Source organism: Phalacrocorax aristotelis, chromosome 1 (assembly GCF_949628215.1).
Source record: "Phalacrocorax aristotelis chromosome 1, bGulAri2.1, whole genome shotgun sequence".
NCBI lineage: Eukaryota > Metazoa > Chordata > Aves > Suliformes > Phalacrocoracidae > Phalacrocorax > Phalacrocorax aristotelis.
In genome coordinates, this window is record NC_134276.1 from 209164677 (window position 1) to 209185502 (window position 20826).

The following is a 20826-nucleotide window of genomic DNA, read 5'->3' on the forward strand; positions in this document are numbered from 1 at the left end:
ATTCTGCTTTTGTATTCCTTATGGAAAATAAAGGAAACCTTTTGTAAATAAGGACCATTGTTCCAGACTTACCTCCTGAAGAAATGAGTTAAACCCCTCAGAATGAGTACGTGGTTTCCTTAACATTCAAACACAACATGGGATTAACTTTTCAGAAATGTTTTCTATGCCTAGTAACACTCTCATATTCATCTATGCCAGAACCTAGGGGACTGCACAGCTTGTTTTGGAAAACAGTCATTCTTCTTGTGTGACACCTGGAAGTCCCCTGATAATCTACAGTATTCCAGTCAACTGATATAACAAACTACACCTGAAACCACAGATTAAAATTTTTTTCAAAAAAGAAAGAGAGAAGAATGCACAAACAAAAAGTTTCAGCTCCAGTCAGAATGAAAATGAAACTGCTTCACCTCAACAGCAATGTGAGACAAACATGTCTTTTCACATTGAAATGAATGTATGTATCAAAGAAACAACTTTGCAGCCTGTATATCTAGAGAACTGCATAAAATGAAGTTGACATGTAAGGGAGAAATTTTGAAAACTAAAATTGTCAGCTTTTGAATTTTATATGTAGCAGAATAATCACTTAAATAATCTTTAAGACCAAGAGGAAATTATAAAAGTGATATTTTTAACTAACAACACTTTTTTTTTCCCTCCCTCTAAAAGGAACAGGCTTCTAAAAAAATTTGCTTCTCAGTTGCAAAAGTAACGCAGTCAGAAAGGTACCTTTCAAGTGACTAAATTTCTTGGGTTTGTGAAATTAGGCTGGATATACTGTAAGGAATTGTTCAAAAGGTTCTTTTTTTTTAATATTTGTTTTTAGTTGCTTTCTTACCAGAAAGCAGGAGTAAAGTTTTTTTCTTGGTACTCAGACATTTGTTTGAGCCTTGAACTAAATACTTGCGTTATTTATCTGTTGTACTCCTTGTTCTGAAAAGTCCAGATAGAATCTCATTGCGCAAAAACATAGTCCTTGCTTCCAAAAACATGTAATGTCAATGGAAATTAAAACAAATGTGTAACAAAAGTAATTACAGATTGGAAGCTGACGCACAGAGCTATCACCTGACGTCACATAGAAAGTTTATGTAAGAACCTGGAATTGAAGATCATCTATCAATTCAGAGTTTTAGCTGCAAGACCAATCTTCCTGACATTACTAACATCTTTGAAACATGAAGGCAAACACATATCTCAACTTATCGATGTCTTAAAAGCTTTATTCCTCAAAAGTAGAGCAAAAGTTCTGTTAAGCAAACTATAACCAATAACAATACTATTTTTTCAATAATGTATTAAATTCTATAAAAGAATCACACATAAATTTTTAATGCTGTTTTTGCTGCAATAAATGTTGAGGACTGTGTTTGGACATTAACAGATATATGTGTCAAGGCGTTTTGGAGCTTCACAACTCACCTAGAAGCTTTATGAAGCAGCTTTTCTGGGACGACACAGTTTCATAATAGAAGTAAGTAAAGTTAAGAAATGTAAGGACTGTTTTTTTGTCTCAAGGGAAATTACAATATTCCAACATCTGTTTTCAAATTAAGACAAACAGTCAAAGTGCTGAACTTTTCACAGAGTGACAACTTCGAAAAAAAAGAAATCCATGAATGTATAACTTTTGCTTTTGATCATTTTATCTATGTCTGTTCTGGTCTGGGTGTCCAGCTTTCTTAGGCTTTAATGGGGAAAAACAGTGCATGTATTCCACAGCCCAGACACGGCCAAGTCATATGCCCAAATTGAGAAGCCTGGAAATGCTTCTAAGTGTGCCCTGTCTTATGTGGCATCCTATGACACTGAACTGCATCTTAGACAAAGGATAAACATGCCTCATTCCTGGTTCAGACCTGTTGGCCAGGGTTGGAGACTGGGCTATGTGTTTGATGCTGTCCTGCTATCATATAAGCCTTATGCTGGTTTCTGAGGTACTCTCAAACAATGGGAGTTATGGTCCCGTGCAGGAAAGAATGGAGAAGAAAGCAGCAAAATCACACAAAGCTCTTATAAACCTCTCCGTTACCCTGAACACACAGAGGTTAATGTCAGATGAATACAATACTATGTGCCTCAGATCAGCACAACAATCCAAAGTAATGTTTTCATTTGGATAGAACTGGTGGAAAATTTTGATTAAATGGAAACTTCCTTTTTCATTGACAATCCATTTTGATGGAAAACGCCTGCCTAATCCTTGTAATACACTACCAGGGAGTCCCACAAGGCAAATTCGCTTGGAGAGAATGGTCATCAGCCAGGTTGCTTCAGTGCTTTGCCATCACAGATCAGCTCCGTCTCTTATTTGCCAGCTCAAACCTGGGGTGCCGACCGCGGTGGCGAACAGTGTGAACTGGTCAGTCACTCGTTTCACACACGCCACAGATCAATTCCTGCATGATAGTGCTTTTTCATTTACCACATATGCTGAACTGCATTTGACCTGGTGGTGAAAGGTTTCATTTACCATTACAGTCACTTCAGCTGTGCAGTCTCCAGTCTGTACGCTGATTTATGGATGGATGGATTTGCATATGGCAAACATCCACACAGATTTATAAGTTTGCATTCATGCCAATAAATGTAAAGTCAGGGCTATGATACTAGTATGAGTAATGTTTTTATTAGAAATAGCTCTATTTGGAGTTTTTGTGTTTGTTGGGGTTGTTTTGTTTTGTACTTTTTTTTTAAATGCACATAACGATAAAACACCATTCCATTTCCAATTTAAGACACAGGGACACTGCTAAAAAACCCAACCCTTTATTTCTTCTTATTTTTCCTTCTTCTTTATTTCTTATTTCTTTATTATAACTATTCCTTAGCAGGTATACATGGGGATAATCTTGTCCCCGGGGTCAGGTCTGAGCATGAATCCTGACACTGACGGAGAAATCTCCAGGCTCATCTTGGAGATGGGAGCATAAGAACTGCAATATCCAGCCAGACCAAAAGCCAGCCCATTGTAGTGACTGCTGGTGACCAGCCATGGATGATTAAGGAAAGAGCAAGCAAAAAAGATAATACATAATTCCTGATAGCCCTTATGTCAGAGCTGAAGAGAATTGTGCTAGGTTTTTTGGGTGGGTTTTTTGCTTTGGTTTTTGTTGGGTTGGTTTTTTTGTTGTTGAGGTTTTTTTAAATAGCATTTGATCTCCTCCATATCTGGCCTAATGAATAGACTACTGCAGAAGGCTCACATTGGGTGGTTTCAGTATCAACACTGCTAACATTCTGTACCAATACGAAAAGCCAATGTCCCAGTTTTCAGAAATTTTTACTGCAAGCAAGCTGTCATTCTCCCCACAATGTACATGTGTATCTTCAATTAATGTTAACACTCTTGATGAAACATCATGACAAATATTCATTCATTCTTTGTTTCCTGGTATGAGAAAAAGAGAAAAGATCCACCTCCCACCCACATTCTGTAGCAGATTTAGGAATGCAAGACCTTTCATGCTTAAATCATCTACTATGCAACCCAAACGGTTATACCCACTGAAACACAAAACACGCCATTCATTATTTTAAGACTTAATTTTGAATTAGACATTTACATTGAGGAACAGCTAAAAATAACTCACAGCAGGGTGTGGCATAATGTTGCGCTGTTTATGGATCTGGTCCAAGTATGGGTGTGTAAATAGCTTCATATTTGTATACATTATGTAGGTAAATGCATGCATGCACCTAAGGATACTTTCAGAATTCAGAGAGTTTGGGAAGTTTCTTCCCTCAGCTTAGCTTCACAGAGGCACAGGCTGAGCTTAGCCAGACACAAAAACCCCTCTGGAGGAACAGCAATGTGGGAGAGAGCTCCTGGTCTCAGTAGGACACAGCAGAGGAAGGAGTTAGACACGTTGCATTTATGCCCCGCTTACCCTGCCACTGGCTAGCAACTTTATATAGATGTCTGATGTCTGTGTGTCCTTTACTTATCACTTGAACAGGCTCAGAGACTCTCTTACAGTAAATGGCCTTCTTGATATATGGATCTTTTGTATATATATTAATATATATTGCAATATCTGCCTTTTAACATCACCTTCAGCCAGCACTAGAGAAGTGTTACGATGCCTCTGTTCCAAGACATCATAGACCTGTTTACTAATGAGTTACTTTGTGGGTTGTTCTCTGATTGCTAACGTAGTTTGACTAACAGCTCCAATTAATTAAATAGATGCCCCTTACAGACTAGTGAGGGCCTTCACAGCCAACAGCACCAGAGATCAGAAGTAGTGCAAATGTGTTTCCTATTGGATTTAATGCCATAAATGGTTTCCGCTCCTACTTTTAATAGAAAACATTCTTTTTGCTTCCTTCTTTAAATGTATACTTATCATAAAATGTGAAAAATTTTATTGCCCCACCACCCTCTACTGCGTTGGAAACTTTCTCTATTTTCTTAACGTGTGACATAGGCGACAATAAATTTCAGGATAATAGAAGTGTCTGCACAAGTGGCTACATCTGAGTGGCTGCAATTTGAGATTTCTCTTGCTGTTTTGCAAAGAGCACTGAGAGCCCATTGACAAGATGTCTGGGGCGAGGGAGCACATGGCCCCGTGCTTGCTGTCCCACTTTGTCAGACTGATGTTTGAAAAGGAGCAGGGATTCCTTGCTCTCCTGCTAGCGTGAGCAGCTATTTGGAGTGGCAGGAAAGAAGTTCTGGAGTCTCCTGCTGTGGGGAGAGCTCCTGGGCCCTCTCCAATGAGCTCATGTGAGAAGCAGGCAGTAGCAACTTTAACTCAAAGTGCCTGGAGCCATAGCTACGGTAAGTAATACTCCAGTAAGGGATAAAAATTTCCACAGTGCTGTGCCCTTTTTTGATAGATATGGGAATGGTTATTGAAACAGAACAACTGCGTTATGGAAACTCTATTCCAACATTGCAGTGTTACTTATCTAAAGTTACTGTGCTCGAATCAGTGGAACTGCTTCAAGGCTGATTTGCGTCTAATGTGTGCTCTACGTTACACTCACACAGATGGACTTCAGCACAGAAGTTTTTAATGGAAAGACCTGTTAACAGGGAATGGCAGAGAGCTTGGGTAAAATATGACATTCCTTTGCTCAAAAACTTAGTTTAAACTTGTTTTGGCATTCAAAAATATCTGATCAAATCTCAAATTGATACACACCCTTAAAAAGACTCAAAGACCCCCCAGACTGAGTGAGGGTGTTCTGTAGTGACTCCAGTTGACATTCTATCCTACTGGACGTGAGGACGCAATGAACCACAGCAAGGCAATGAATGCTCTTCTTGTGGTGGAGCACAGTGGAGCCACGGGATGAGCAGGATCAAGAGGGATTGTTACTGAATGAAAACTTTCGTTTGGGAACAGAAAAATATTTTGAACAGGTTTTGCCTCATTTCTTCCCATTAACTGGGCAGAGCTCAAAAATTTCAAGTGATCTTTACAATTGCCTGGTGTTGTTGCTTTATTATTTCATAAGTGAAGACAAACCTGTATAACCTCCCAAAAGAGCATTTCACCCCACAAGTGCCACGTACATTGAAATCAATAGGACTACTCATGTGAGCAGGAGTTTGTAACATCCGCTCTTTTTTTCATTTTTAATCTCCTGGTAAATACCGAGACAAATCACATTTCATTACAGGAATATTAGTTTGATTGAACAAATCCCAGAGCCTTTGAATAACTGACCTTTATACATTCAGTGAATGAAATTGCATTTAACTTTGACTCTGTGAGTTCTTTTCAACACGATGTAACCAGATCAAATTAGTGTGCGTAAGCTTTTTGAGAAACAAAATGTGTGCTGTAAATTATCACAAGGGTGACACAATCTATTTACTGAATTATGGAGCTTGAATTAAATACATCATGGGATTCTGAGGTAAGTAGATGGAAACTACAAAACAATATCAGGGGAAATCGTATTGGTAAACTACAGCAACAATCCTGTCTTATCTCACGATTAAGGGGTAGGTACATAATTCACATCACCTTTGGAGGTGAACTTTACTTTGGAAACATTTTCTAGCCCTTGTGCCTCCTAATCACAGTTTTTGGAGCTGTTTCAGCCATAAATGGCTTAGTAAATCTTTCTCTCTCCATATATACACATGCCAATTCTATCTATGCAGACACAAGGTACAATAAAACATGTAGAAAATCGTCTGGCTCAGAGCCCATTACGATTTTTATTTCACTCTGTGTTCCACATTTTTCTACTGTTTACTTTCACTTTTTTGCCTTTTCGGATGCATGAAGAGCTGTATCTTTTAAAGGATGCATTTAAGTTTAAACTAAAACATTTACCCGTTTTACCTAGTTCAGCATGTACTGGAGTGCAACAGCGGAGCAGAATAGTGAAATGCTGAGCAGTTTGTAAGGAAGATTAAAGTAAAGATTATTTTGGGTGCCTCCAGGGTCAGATACAGACACAATTCAGAATAAATCTCAAATCCCCTTACATTTCTTCCACTCCTATCACACTTGTCTGACAGACTTTCAATGAAAAGGTCTACATCTGCTTACGGCTCAGATCTTGTGCTGTGTTTTCTTCCTTTTTTTTTTTTTTTCTTTTCTGGAGGGAGGGTGGCTTTTTTTAGCTTATCTTTTTTGAAATATGAAAAGAAGCAGAAAATGTATAGTAGTGGAAGACCTGATATTGCTTTTTAAGATTCGCTTTTCCCCAAGTGGTCATTATTACAGCAGATCTATTTAAGGTGTGGGAGTTTCCATACCTGTGAATAGGTTAAAGTTTTATGGTGCTGCTTTTCACAGTACTTTGAAATGCAATGATCTTTGCCAGAAGCTAGCTAGAGAATTATTTACATATCTCCCTTAGTACCTCAGCTGACCATTCACATGCAAATAGGAGCTTTGACAGCTTCTCCACACATTTATGAAACCCAGTGATCTGTCCATGTTTCAATTCAGAATGAAAGATATAACAATAGCTTAGAATAAAGCCCTGCCAGACTCAAGATTAGTGTCTTATTCTGCAATACTGAATATGAAAAAAAAATAAAATCCAACTTTCTTGGAATGGAAACTTTTGGGAGCACACTGAATGCATTTTGGTCACAAAATAAGTATTGATTTCTTAGAGACCAGCTGCGGGACAGTGTTTTTACAAACTACTTGAAAGGCAGAGCTGACTTAGGCTCTTGCTTTTTCCTCCCTTGGTCATGCAGAACCCAGCAAAATAGCTCAGCCCCTCAAACCCCCTGATTTTCAGAGTAGGTTTAAATCTGTCAGGTTTAAAACTGTCAGAAAACTATGTAGCACGTGGTCAAGTAGAACACCATAGTTTAACAAGTCAAACTACAAACTTGTGCCTGAAGTTCAAAGGTACACCAATTGCACTGTGGGCACACCGTGACATTAGGGGAGAAAAAAGAACAGCACTTAAGCTGGCCCTGCCTGTTAAACCCCATGTTTGAAGAAACTTGACTTATACTGCTGAGCACTTGCCCACAGTACGTACTCCCAAGTGGGTCCCAGAACAGTTCACCTCTGCATAGAGCAGGTTCATGCGAACAACTGTCTCTTAAAGCCCGGTGTCTGGAAGACCCGACTGAGTGGTTCAGCTCAGGACAATATTTTGCTTTCATGGTGATTATCAAAAAATCATTGCTATTCTACCCACTCGCCAGTTGTTATTTTAAAGGAAAACTTATCCTAAGACCAAAAGTCTCCTTTTCTGGTGCGGTTTCAGTGTCTTATAAGCAGAAAAAAGTACACATTTCCTAGTCTAAAAAGTTGTATTTCACCTCTCCTCATGTAATTTACATACACTGATCACTTCCATATGTCTGGCATGAGGTAAAATAGTTCCTATGCATAGTTTGGGGGTGAACCTACAGTGAAACAATATTCAGCGTTTGTCATACTCTTACATGCTGATAAAAAAAGTTTTTAAGAGAGTGGCAGTTATGAGAAATGTCCTTATAAAGACTCTTTATGGTCTCAGCTATGGAAATTGTGCTCAAAAACTAGAAGTTGCATTGCCTGGTCTTGTCCTCAGTCCCTTTGGTGCAATGTCAATTAGCGGTATCAGTGGTCTAAACATGCAGCACTGCAGTCACAGTCATTTAATTAAGTTGCACTTGATTTACATCAGAATAATTGATGATAGCTTAAAACTTCCAATATAGAATAATAATACACGAGACTTAATACTGCTCTGTTTGAAGACAAGATAAAAAGTTTCTGTACTCCAGTAAACAGAACCTTTTATGTTGGTCTCTGTTGGTCTGTTTGCCAGCCTCAAGAACTGGACTTAGCTCTTCTAGCACCAGCAGAACTGTCAGAAAACTATGTAGCACGTGGTCAAGTAGAACACCGTAGTTTAAAAAGTCAAACTACAGACTTGTGCCTAAAGTTCAAAGGTACACCAAAATCATACAAAATCTTGTATTTGCTCTGTATTTCTTAACTAAGAGCATGAAAACCAGTACTTTATTATGGAAAAAGAATGTTATTCAAAACAACCATTACATCATGTACGTGGCAAGAGGAACTAAAAAAGCAATGAAAAAAAATTCCTTGAGTTAATTCGCTGAAGGTAATATTTAAATGCTGCATTTAAGGTAGGTGCAATATATGAACAACCAATTTTAGTGTCACATAGGTCATGCTGATGAGGGGAACAGGTGCTTTCTTCCTTATTTTAGGAATGATGATATGAATCTTACAGAGACGCAGAATTCCACTTCTGAATTTATTATAGCAGTTAATCGTCATTATTAGGTTTGAACTAGGGCCGTCAAGCAACGGTTTTCCAGCGAGCGAGTCACAAATGACAGGCAATTATAACTAACTGAACTGGTTACTGAATATTTCCCCAGGTGGCTGAGAAAGGCTGCCCTCATCTTGGAGAAGCATTTCGGGTGTGAAAAGTCAGAAAAAGTGCTGAGCGCAGGAAGGAATAGAAGTTTTGCATCCAAAATCTGTTGGGAAGGAAAGCATGTACACTTGTAGGGGCACAGGACTATTAAACACCAGGGCCTCATAAGGTATGTTCAGCCTGGGTGGAAAGGGGACGAACTGCCCAAAGTGAGGTCTTTAGTTTTGTCTGGTAAGTGCAAGAAAAAAATTACATTTTTTAACTCCCTCTTAATTTTAAAATATGATTTTCAGCTACGATTAGAATTAAAAAGAGAAGCCTAGCTTAAACTCAGAGGAACAGGCCAGGATCGTGCAAGCATTCGCATACCTTTGATAGACAAGTATTGCAAAGACTAAACAAAAAGCCTCTTCTCCGGAGTCCTGTGTAGTCACCTTCACAGTGTATTTAGTGTGAAATAGAGGTGGATACTCCAAAAAACATTGTATAGAACCCTTAGAATTAAATTAGAATTAAATTAGATATGCTTTCTGGATAATAGCCATGTGCTTCATGTCACAGGCATACACAGCTGTGAATAAAATTACTATAATCACTTTAAAGTACCTGTAAGACCTTTGTATGTTGATCAAAAATAACTTCTGACTGAACTTTGAATGGGATTACTCTCAGAGTAGGATACAGCTCTGAATAAGCATGGCAAGTCTCTGACCTCGAGCAATTCCTCATGAGATAGCTTAATACCACTTTACAGGTGAAGAAGCTGAAACAGAAGAGCCAAAGAATTAGCAGAATTTCACATTTATGGTACTTTCTTTGATTCCCATTACAGTACAGCCTTTCTGTGTACCATCAGCTGTAGTGCTGGGTTTCTGTTAACCTCCAGCCTCCGCCTGTGAGTGAGGGTAACTAAACTTTCCTAACTTGCGTGACTGTCATCCAGTAAAGAGTGTGAGTTCTAGTGGGGGTTAAAAGAACGATGAAAGACACAAAATTGTAAACGGATGCCAGAAAAGGAAGTAGAATACCCAGTAGATTACAATTCCATCACAGATGGAAAAAAAAAATCTGAAAAAGTACAATTAGAAATCTATGTTAATCTTGATCTCAGTAACCCAGGCTGAGGAGAAAAAGAACATTTTAAACATACATTATTATTATTAATAATATTTTTATTATTACTACCACTACTTTATTTCATAACACTCCTTTAAAAAGTGCTATGTGGAATTTTCTTTCAAATTTAACAAATTCCTAAATCTTTTCATTTGAGATAAAATCTTGCTTGCCTATTTGTTGAAGGCTAGGTTTTATGGCTAGAGTACAAATAACTGAGGATACATATTTAGAACAGCAATATGGACAGAAGTTTGCTATACTGATAACCACACAGCCAACATCTTGCAAATATTGCTTCGCCGATGTTCAGGGCATTTCAGAGAAGTGCTGGCTGGAGCTGTTTGAAAACATTATCACACCCTCCTATACATCTGAATATACACTTGGTCTTGGTAGATGGACTCTGACACATCTTGGAAGAGCAGCAATTTAGAAATAAAGCGATTTCCTAAGTATGCAATTTGCAGGTAGCTCAGGAATGCATTTATATTGTTGTCTGCAAGGCCATCACAGCAAGAAGTTTTGGTACAGCCATTCATCTGCTGTAGTAGAGGAAATATGAGAAAAAAAGCAATCTGGAAGATAAAGTTTTCTTTCCCAGATCCCCAGGTATCATTTCTGCTGTCCCTCCTATCACTCAATGGCGACTGGCATTTACCACAAGCGTCTAGCAGAATGGAGACCTTGTACAGGACCTAGCATGACGGAGATGAGACCAAGTTGGCCTACAGATATTACAGAGCAAAACTCATTGTCACTGATACAACCCTTGCCATGTTTTGAGAAAAAGAGTTTCATCAGGGGTCAGAACCACTTCAGATTCTACATTCATGCAAAAGCAGTAAAGCTGCACTGGGAAATCCATGAAGGAAGTAAAAGTAATGTTAACACCCTGAAATCTCCACTTCATCCTAAGAGACCTCACTCTGTGCCTTGGCCAGGCATGGGATCCATGTCTAGCAAAGGATAGCTATTGCCATTCTAGTGTCAGCTGGTGAGGAAAGCCGTACCCTGTGCTCTCTGCAGGTCTTTTGGATGCTTGTGAACTGTATTTATCATCTGTTGCCTCTGGAAAAGGCCACCAACCCCTCCCCCTTGAAAAGCAGCTCTAAATCCTTTAAATTGTCTCACAGAGCTTTTTTGTGTCCTTTTCTCACACAAGGCTGGAATTTCAAAAGGAGCCAAGAGGGGCCGTCAGAACCAACATGAGCTTTGCTTCATTAGAGTGGAGAGCAAAGGAGAGCTTTCTTTTTCCTCCTTCCACAAGTTAGATGAAAGCAAATAACTACTTCATTCCTCAGATTGTTCCCCGCAAGATCCAACTTTGCACGAAAATATTTATAAGAGATGAGAATTTTATTTGACTGCTCACTTCTAAAGTTTCTGCAACATCCAGCTGGAGAGATAAGCAGGCAGCCCAACAAATGTCAAATAACTTTAAAACATTAGAAGAATGGCAAAAACTTCTGACTTTACTGCATTTGGCTATCAAACAACGAAGGATGTAAACTAGATGTGACACAAAGTAGACTAGTGCTCACAGGTTTCAGGGATTGCTGTAGATGTGTCCAGCTCAAGGGGCATCTGTAATCCCCAAAGTGAGAAAAGAATCCCCCCAAACTGTAAGTGCATTTAGAATTTTTAGAAATAAGCCTAAATTAGGTTTCATCCTGCTCTCACTGTTGAGATAGTTCAGCTGAAAAAGGGGAGAACCAGGGTCAAGGCGACTGTCCTCTGAGTTGCACATATGCATAAGTATTTTTATTTGCAAACCATGCTATATGAAATTGAGTCTTGAATATTTTTTTCTTTTGAAGTGCAAAACATTCAGAAACATTCAGAATCCGAGCTGGTCAGGGGACAGCTAACTGAAAGCTCCGAATGATTAAGCTATTAGTAAAGCTCTGCAGCCCCAGACAGCCACTTCCAGCATGTGTCACTGGATTTGGGATGAGCTTATTAAGGAGGGGAAACAGGAAATGTGAGATGCAAGTTAGATAACTGTTTTAAGAATATGAAGAATTTAGTGGTATTGTGTATTTCTTGCTGTGACTGAAAGTTTGCTGAGAATTTAGATAGTCACAGGGGACCTCAAGATCACAGATACATAACTTTAATCGGTGGATTTTTACACAACATTAAATACTCATTTAGGCAGAGACAGTTCCTTAAATGAGGGTGCTTTGAGATCAGAATACAGCCTAGGTTCTTCCATAGCATTTAATTGGTACCTTTTTAAAATACCTTCAGAAAGAAAGAAACTGAATGAATGAACAAGGAGCTTAATTCCTTTCACAGTCACTGAAAAGTGATGAGCACCCTTAAAGTCTTATTCAGCCTGCCTAACCCAAGATTAGCTCTCTGGAGGTACCTCTCCTTCCATTGACAGTGAAAAAAGCCTAACATGGCTACGTCAGTCAAAAAGAAAGAGAAAGACACCACAGAACCTCCTGTGGTGCAGGAGAAAGGCTACAGACTCTTAAGATTTCTGATGCTGTCAACAGCTGTGGCCATCCTTTTCTCTCTTATACATTGGGGCACTATCCCACTTGGAAAAAAATAGGAAAAGTCAAGTAAATATACTATCCCCACAGTTATTCTCACTATCCACAGCTGTTCCTGGAAGAGAGCAGCTAACCTATATGAAGGCTATATGTGGGAGGATCGTGAACTTGCAGACATTCCTGAAGGGAGCTTTAATCCTGCAAGGGAAGGAATTCGCTGAATGGCCCACCAGCACAACACCAGCAGTGACTTTCACATGTAACCTTAATTAACAAGAGCACCGGCGCCAGCTACAGAACTTCCGTTTAAAATTCTGACATAGAGCTGCCAGGGTCCACCCCAAACATTTGCTTAAAAATAAGCACATGGGAGCCTGAAGACAATTTTACCTTTTTTAGCTTTCAAACAACTGGAAAATGTCACAACCATTGACACCACTTAGAAGGATTTGTTTTCTTCTCGGTCACTTAGGTACTGCCTCAGGTGAGGGTGTGATTTTGCTTCAGATTGAAAGGTCAAGTCATGCTCCAGCTGATGTAGAAAATGTTCAAAATATTGGAGCAACTTTGTATTGCTTGTGCCTCCACTGCAATGTGCCGGGTATGCACATGAGAGAAAAAGCCTGTGGGCCAGAGGAAGTAAATAAAAAAGATATCTCTCTAATAGGACCTGTGGGCATCAAAGGCCGTAGGCAGAATCAGTGATTAGGCAAGCCCCAACCATATTAAAAGGATCAGAGTGCAGCAATGCATTAAATAAAAACTGAAAAACACTTCCAAGCAAAAAGAAAGAGTTAAAAATACAAATCACTTACTGGTTTCTTCTCAGGTGGAACTTCATGTAAATGCTTTCTGTATATACAGATGCACACGCAGGAGACATTATCATAAATAACCCATTTACATTGTAGCAGCCTGCAAAGACTGGGTTTCTTATTCGAAATATTGTTTTTCTAAACCTTATGGAATAACTACACACCTGAATAAACCCTAAGCAAACAGATAGGTACTTCAGTCCTGATCAAAAAGCTTCAAACACAGAAGCAGATTTTAAGGCAGACTTCATGTATCAGTAGACCCTTTGAGCTCAGTGAAACTACAGATGTTTAGATTCCTCACTAGGTCAGAGTTTTAAAGATGCTGTAGCAAACAGCAGGGGTAAGTGCTGCACACCTTCTCCACAGCAAAAGAGTAGAGTTTCCATTGCTGTCAATACGGCACCTTCCATGAATAATGCAGTCATTTGCAAACTGTACAGCACAAATAATTATAGAGAACTCCAGCTTCTCAGAAAAGGGAGGCTCTGTAATTCAGAAACCACTTTTTTCCACTGGAATTAAATGGGAGAGTTGGAAACACAAAATTAAAACGTTGGGCTAGGTTTTCACCCTCCTTGTTCCAATTACACTGCCTGTCTCAGGCCCTAATTAGCTAGCTGAAAATTTCCCTATATAGGCAAGATCTTAGCTTAGGCACATCCTTCATCAGCTTCTCCCTCCTGTCAGCCCATGGGGTACGTCAGGGGTGGGCAGAGTAGTCCTGCCGTCCCCCTGACAGTTCTCAGGTCTCATGAAGACCCTACTCAACCAACGTTAGAAAGACCATCACAGAGCTTATCTGAAGCACTCGTCGTTTTGGGGCAAAAAAAGGCTGAAGAGGCTGTGGCTGCACCTGACATCTTCACTGCCTCCCAGCCTCCTCCACTGACTGAACGGTGAGGCCTGAGAGTGCCGGAGTCACGCAGAAATGCCATCAGGAATGGTGGAAGCCACAGAGTGCTGCAAACCTGTGCCTAGACCGCAAACCTCACCGGTTTGCCTTCCTTCACAGTTTTCTTCCTGAGTTTGGGCTGCCCTTCTCTCCTTTTCAGGCACATTAGAGAGGCTTTTCCCTCAGACAGTGCTCTTACAACATAATTTAAGCAAAAGTATTTTTAAGCAGATACCTTGAAATCTGAGACAAACACTAATACCCGTCCCAACTCACTAAAGACAGGCTCCCTTGCCAATATTTCTCTCCCCCTTTCCTTCTCCCACTTTGTCCTGCTTTCCCAGTATTTGTGGAGGTATTGAATTGTGAGTTATAGAGTTTGATGGAAAGGAAAAACCACAATCAAACCCGCCGGCAGGTCATCAACTACAACCAGACCGGGTCAACAAACTACAAATCAGGTATCATATTTACCCTAGCGTACATACAGGTAATTCAGCGCAGTGTCATTCCTCCCTTGTCACGGCACGTTGGGCTGACTGAAACGGACAGAAGTTCTGCCGTTGCTTTCACTAGGGCCAGCATTTCATCCATATAAAAATCCACCCTATAAAACTATAAATCAGCTGCACATCAAGGATGGAGTAGTTCTCACTATCACTGCAACTTTAAACAAAACACTTATGTTTAATATGGCTTGAGTTGGAGCCAGGGAGTAATAGAGCTAAATCTGTGTGCAATGCTTTTCCAGTTACTTATTCTCGAGTAATATGCATCCAATTGAGCAACAATAACAAAAAACCACCACACATGTACTCTTACAAAACATACTTACAGCATTTAGTAATTTTCAATAGACAAGTAGGACGCAACAGATGGATTTGAGAAAGTTGGGTTCACAAGATTTACTCATGTGGAGAACAAAATTGGGGTTGCCTTAGGGAAAATCTGTAAATCAATGAATCATTAATGGAAACTCTTTCTTTCTTTGGGCTTATATGTTTATATTTAAAGGTTACTGTAGCTGGTGTACCTCTGTGCCTTTACCTCCTGGTACAGAGGACAGCAAAAGAAAATAGGAAACAATAAATGATACAAGAAATCCATCTGGAGTTAAGACTATATTTATTGTTTTAAACTTTGCACACTCAACTTGATCATCATCTTCCTGAGAACTCTGTGCTCAGTAGAAGTTTCCTGAACGCAGTCTGTGACCTAGTGACACAACACAGAGGCTTACAACTGACGCCGAAACTGAAGCCAAGGAGATTAAAAAAAAAAACCACCAGCAACAACAACAACAACAAAACCCCCTACGTTCCTTAAGGAAAGATTCCTTTACTTTTGACATATCAACAATGACATTTCTTGTTACTTTACAATAAGGACACAAAGTCTTTGAAGGACCCAATAAGTGGAGCTCAGAGGTTGAAGGGTTCAGCTGAGCTTTCAGTTTTATAGCAGGTTTTACCACATTTAGGCTATGATCCAGAACTTACTGACTTCAGTGACCTTTGGATCAGGCCTTTAATCATATTAATTACCCTTGACTGAAATAAGGAGATAAATATCATCTGTGCAAAACCTTTCCAATTCATGCACTAAGATGAAAATGCTTCGAAACTTTAAAAGGTACGGAACAAAACCCTGATGCTATTGAAGAGGAGCGTCGCCACAGATTTTAGCTGGATCTCCTAAATTTCCTTCCTTTAATATGCCACCAAAATCAAGATGATATAAATGAAATAACCAGAACTTTGTTTTACAATAAACAGAAAGAACCTTTTCAGACCGCAGATGTGGCCTTACTATATATATTTATACAGTTTCTCTTCCTCTTCCGATCCGTAACATGCCCTGTAGGATGCTTCTAATCTTCTGCAAAACTGAGTGACAAGAAGTTAAGAGGAAGCAAGAATGGGAGTTCACTGAAACTTCTGTCCAGCAACCTGGGAAATGGCAGAGCTAATACTGGACCTTTGAAAACAAGTGACCATAGGAAATCAAGGTTGGCAGGGATTTAACCCTTCATGACTTACTTCGCTAACTTTTAAAGCAAACGCCTGAGCCTTTTAACCATGTTTGACATCTAATTAGTCAAGAAAAATGAGAAGTTAAAATACATCCTTGCTTTTCTTTTGAAATAAAGCACCGACAATTAGCTCCAAGGTATTTGTTTAGGCAAAAAACAAGCATGCATGTTGAAAGAAAGCACAATGAGAGTCACTGAAAAGAGAAGTCACTTGGGTCATTCTTTTCACCCTGCATATTTTTTTTCGATATCATAAGTTTATTTTACTCAACCACAGCTCTTCATGGAGAGGCAGAATGGGTAGGTAACTGGGTAGTTTCTTTTCCTTATTGGAAGCAGTTTGAATAGAGATGAATCACGTAGTGGGACGCAGTCCTATAGTGGTGAGGTATGCCCCGCGAGATACAGACTAGCCTGTAAGGTATTTGGTCAGTGCCTAAAAGACGTATTTTTAGTACCTGCAGCTCTTAAGGCTGTTCCTACACAAGGTGTTAACATTCATCTGTGCATGGCATACTGTGCTGGAAGCAAATTTTGTCTGGAAAAGTACCAGCTGATAAGGCTTAATTTTCCCTGACTAATTATGATCAATGCAGCAGCACAGGCAACACGCTCCTCTCGACCTGGCCAAGCACTTACATTGGTACTTAACATTAAGCGTGTGAGTAGTCTGATCTGATTTTTAGTGTTACACATATTCTAAGTCAGATGTGTGAATCAAAGGCCAGAGTGTGAATTCCTGTAAGTCTTCAGACTGTAACTTGCTTTCCATTAGCTATGCATTTACTCTCTTTGCTAGATAGGAAACAGGGTTGCTCAGTATTTGAACTCATTTTCATTTTACAATGATCCACCAGTTATAAAAACTGTTTCAATGTTCCTTTCAGTTTCCTGTTTTGCTCATATAGGACTGACTGTATATTAAAATGTGATGTCTGGAAAACAACCCATCAGCAGAGTACCAAAATGTTCCTAAACTGTATACGGATACAGTGCCAGCGGGTGAAAAAAGAAAAAAAAAAAAAAAAAGGAAAAAAAGAAAACCACTGTCAGTCAAATTTGGCCATCCTTTGAAACTAGTTTCTGTGAATTTAGTCAGTATGAACAGGGGTAGCAGACTTGAACCATCAATAAACTTTAAGAGGGTGAAAAAAAATAAACAATAATTAATTAGCCATTAAACCCCTTTACAGGATATTTTTATAGCATTTATGCTTCTATAGACCGTTCTGAGCTTCAGTATGATTGTAGAAGTTTGGAAGCAATTAAGAGGTTTTTAATGAGTTTTTTGACATGACATGTAGTTGTGGTAGGAGCTTTCTTCAGACTCCATTATACAAAATAATCAAAATTGTTTTAAATACAAATGGCTTTTTTTATGAAAACCAAATTAGCAGATTCTGAAGCCCTTAAACTGTTCTCTTCATACGTATCTTTCAAGTTTAAACACACACAAATATGCATATATGTGTTCTTTAAGAAAACCCTGCACAAGCATTTATTTCATACAGTGCCTCCAAGTTTTGCAGGTGTTTAAATTTCGTGGTTTTTTTTTTCATCTGGAGTGTGAAAATGACGCCTGCCTTGTATCAGAGAGGACTTTTCCCCCTCTCGTGTGCAGCACGAGAAAGATGAAAAAAATTGGAAAACCTATTTCTACTGGCAAGGGGTGTATTGACACTGTACTGTAAGCTGAGATTGACATCTATGACCAGGCATGCACACACATGTTCTCTCCTTCCCCCTGCAGAAGCAGTGTGTTACTTTTCCTCCCTCCTTTCAGAACAGTAGCTGCTGCTCCTGCTCTCAGCCTTCAATAATCTGAGAATTATGAGACGGCAGCTCTTCAGAGAGACACGTATGTACACATAGATGTATAGATCTCCCTTTTAGAAATGCTACTCTACAGCTCTTACATTTTAAACTTTTTTCCCAGTTGCACATTCTCCAGATTTGGCGAATTCTTCTGAAAACGTACTTAGAGAGGAGCTATGCTGATAAAGGAGCCGGCCGGCTTCAGAGTCCTCCTTTACTACTGGCAGTATTATAGGAAAGTTAATTACTGACAATTGCAGTGTGAATGGCATTACCTTACACAGTTTCAAACGTAAAGGTAATCTCACAGCTCTCGTTCTTCAGTTACACCTTCCCTGTGATCTCTAATGAAATACATGAGACTACACCGAAAACAATCTCAGTTCAAATAAATTGCACTGCATTAAACATCCATAGGCAGTATTTTCTAGTGCATAAGAGTCCTCTCCTCCTTTTCTGGACTGATCTGTTCCTTTCAGTTTATAGTTTCTTGGCAAACCCACCATCTACTGCTTATGTTAGGCATCTGATTGTCAGATTTGTACAAACTGAATATTCATGACTTGAAAATTAACCACTTCGTGCCTAAAAAAGGAAAATATAAATCTTCATCTGTTCCATGCTGTTTGAAGCAGATCTGGTATTGTGGCTGCACTACATGCCCAGCACGGGAGAGATTAGCTGGGTGGCCAAACACGTCTTATCGTTTTAAAGAGTAAAGTCCGATGAAATAGCGCAGGACTGGAAAAAAAAAAAAAAATAGTCTTCCACGGATCGGCACGATCCGGAGTCCTTGTCTGCAAATACAACTAACTCTTCTTTGTCTGTGCGTTTAACTGCGTGGTACCGACCGTAGCACGGAGCGGCTTTTTAAGTATTTTTTCCACATTTTTTTCCTAATGCCAATTTCCCCCTTGGAAGATAAGGAAAAACCAAGGAGGAAGGCGGGGGGGGGGGGGGGTTGGGGGGGAAGGGGGGGGCGGAGAGCGACGGGGCAAGGAGGAGAGGTTTTGAGGAAAACGGAGAATAAGAAAGAACAACAGACTTACCTTTATAGGATAATTTGAGCCTTGGCACATTATTCTTCACATGCTGGCAGTTCACTCGTCCTGCTAGTAATACTCCCAAGGAAAGCAAGGCAATCCCCCTGAGCCAGCCCATGCTGCGGCAGCCACTGTCGGGTCCCTGCGAGCCGGAGCCGCGGCGCTCCCCGTCCTGCCGGGCGCCGCCGGGGAACTTCAGGCAACCTGGGGAGCGGAGGTAACAGGTGATGGGGGTGGGCTCCGCGCCCCGCCGCGCCCCGCCGCCGCCGCCAGCCCCGGCCCCCCGCCTCGCCGCCGCCGCCGCCGGGGCAACTTCAAGCCCCTCTCACGCACACGCCGCGGGCCGGAAAAGGAGGCAGCCCCCGGGCGCGAGTGGCGTGCGGGCGGGGGGGCGGCATGGTGCGGGCGGCGGCGGCGGGCGGCGGCGTGGGCCGGGGGCAGGGGCCGGGCCGGGCCGGGGGCAGGGGCCGGGGCTGGCCGGGGTGGCGGCGCCCCGCTCCCGCTCCCGGCGCGGCGGGCGGGCCCCGGGCGGCAGGGGCGGGCGCGGCGGCGGCGGCGGCGGCGGCGGCGGCGGCGGCCCCGCGCTCCCCGCGCACACGGAGGCGCGGGGGACACCGGCTCTCCCCGCGCTCCCGAGGGCGGCTGACAATGGGAGCGCAGGGGAGCTCGACCCCCTCCCCTGCTGTCACAGCGCACAGGAAAAAAAAAAAAGGATAAAAAAAAAAAGACATCGCGGCGGAGATTAGAGGAGGGAAGAGAAGCCCCCACCCAGCTTGGGGAAGGCACGGGGCTATAAATTTCACGACCTATTTTATGTCATTGTCCAGGTTGTTGGGGGTTTTGTCTTTTTTTTTTTTTTTTTTAAATTTCTTCTTAGGGTCCTAATTAAAAGATGTACGTTCCCCTTTAAAAACAACAGCACGACACAACCCACATCGCTGCTACCCACATAAATAACATCTCCTGCCCATAAGGTAATCCTCTTCGGGTTGCTCCCGGTTAAAAACAAGTAACAAAGTCTTCCATCTGCATAACTTTACCACTGAAGCTTTTAAAGCCTTGTTAGGGAAGGCTGCTCTAACCCTCCCGCCCTCCCCACCTCCTGCACTACTCCAATTCAGCAGAAGAAATTCCTAGTAAAGCCCACTTCAACAATCAGTTCGAGACATGTACAGGTCTAGAGGGGCTTATAAATTACACTGGAGTATTCTCTGAAGTGTTCTTGTAAGTTAAAAACGTTCCAAACCTTCCAGTTTCTAGGACTGTGTGATTATTGCAATCTTATACTTTTATGCAGTGAAACTAGATAATGAATTGTGTTTGTTTGTTTAAACAAAAGGACACACAAAATCCCCAGAGGTCTTCTAAATGTTAAGGAGCTGTAAATACAAACATATAAGCCAACTTAAGCTGTCCCCTCCCACACATCCGAACAACCCCCTTCCACTGAGTGATGGTTTATTAAATTTTCCGTGCTGTGGTGAATATCAAATTAATGTGCGTTTGGAATGTAATGTCTTACACAGATATGCACCCTGTGTTACGTTCCTGATGTCATATTGACGCTGGTAATCGACCTTCACAAAACGTTGGCATCATCAAAGAGGTGTGATGACCTCTCTTTATCTTATTCTATACTTTTCTAGGAAAAAGAGTCTATGAGTGCTTTGTGGTGACAGAGGCTACAGCATTTCCATAAGACCTCTTCCTTCCTTTAACCATTATTTACTGTGGGCTAAAAGCCAGCCATCTAGTCCCACCGACA

At 40.8% G+C, this 20826-nt stretch overlaps 1 protein-coding gene across 3 annotated transcripts in view; it reads right to left on the bottom strand.

The window, feature by feature from the left end:
* Positions 1-20826, bottom strand: part of SEMA3A (semaphorin 3A) — a 339746-nt gene that overhangs the window by 156308 nt on the left and 162612 nt on the right. The window contains exons 1-2 of one of the 3 annotated variants that reach the window (XM_075081516.1): positions 20011-20083; positions 19068-19265 (exon numbers count right to left, since the gene is read on the bottom strand). In XM_075081516.1, the coding sequence (XP_074937617.1) occupies positions 19068-19265; positions 20011-20032 (220 nt within the window). In that variant the 5' untranslated portion in view covers positions 20033-20083. Of the gene's footprint in view, positions 1-19067; positions 19266-19394; positions 19541-20010; positions 20084-20826 lie in introns of those variants that run through there. The other 2 variants (XM_075081519.1, XM_075081518.1) reach the window with 2 other exon arrangements.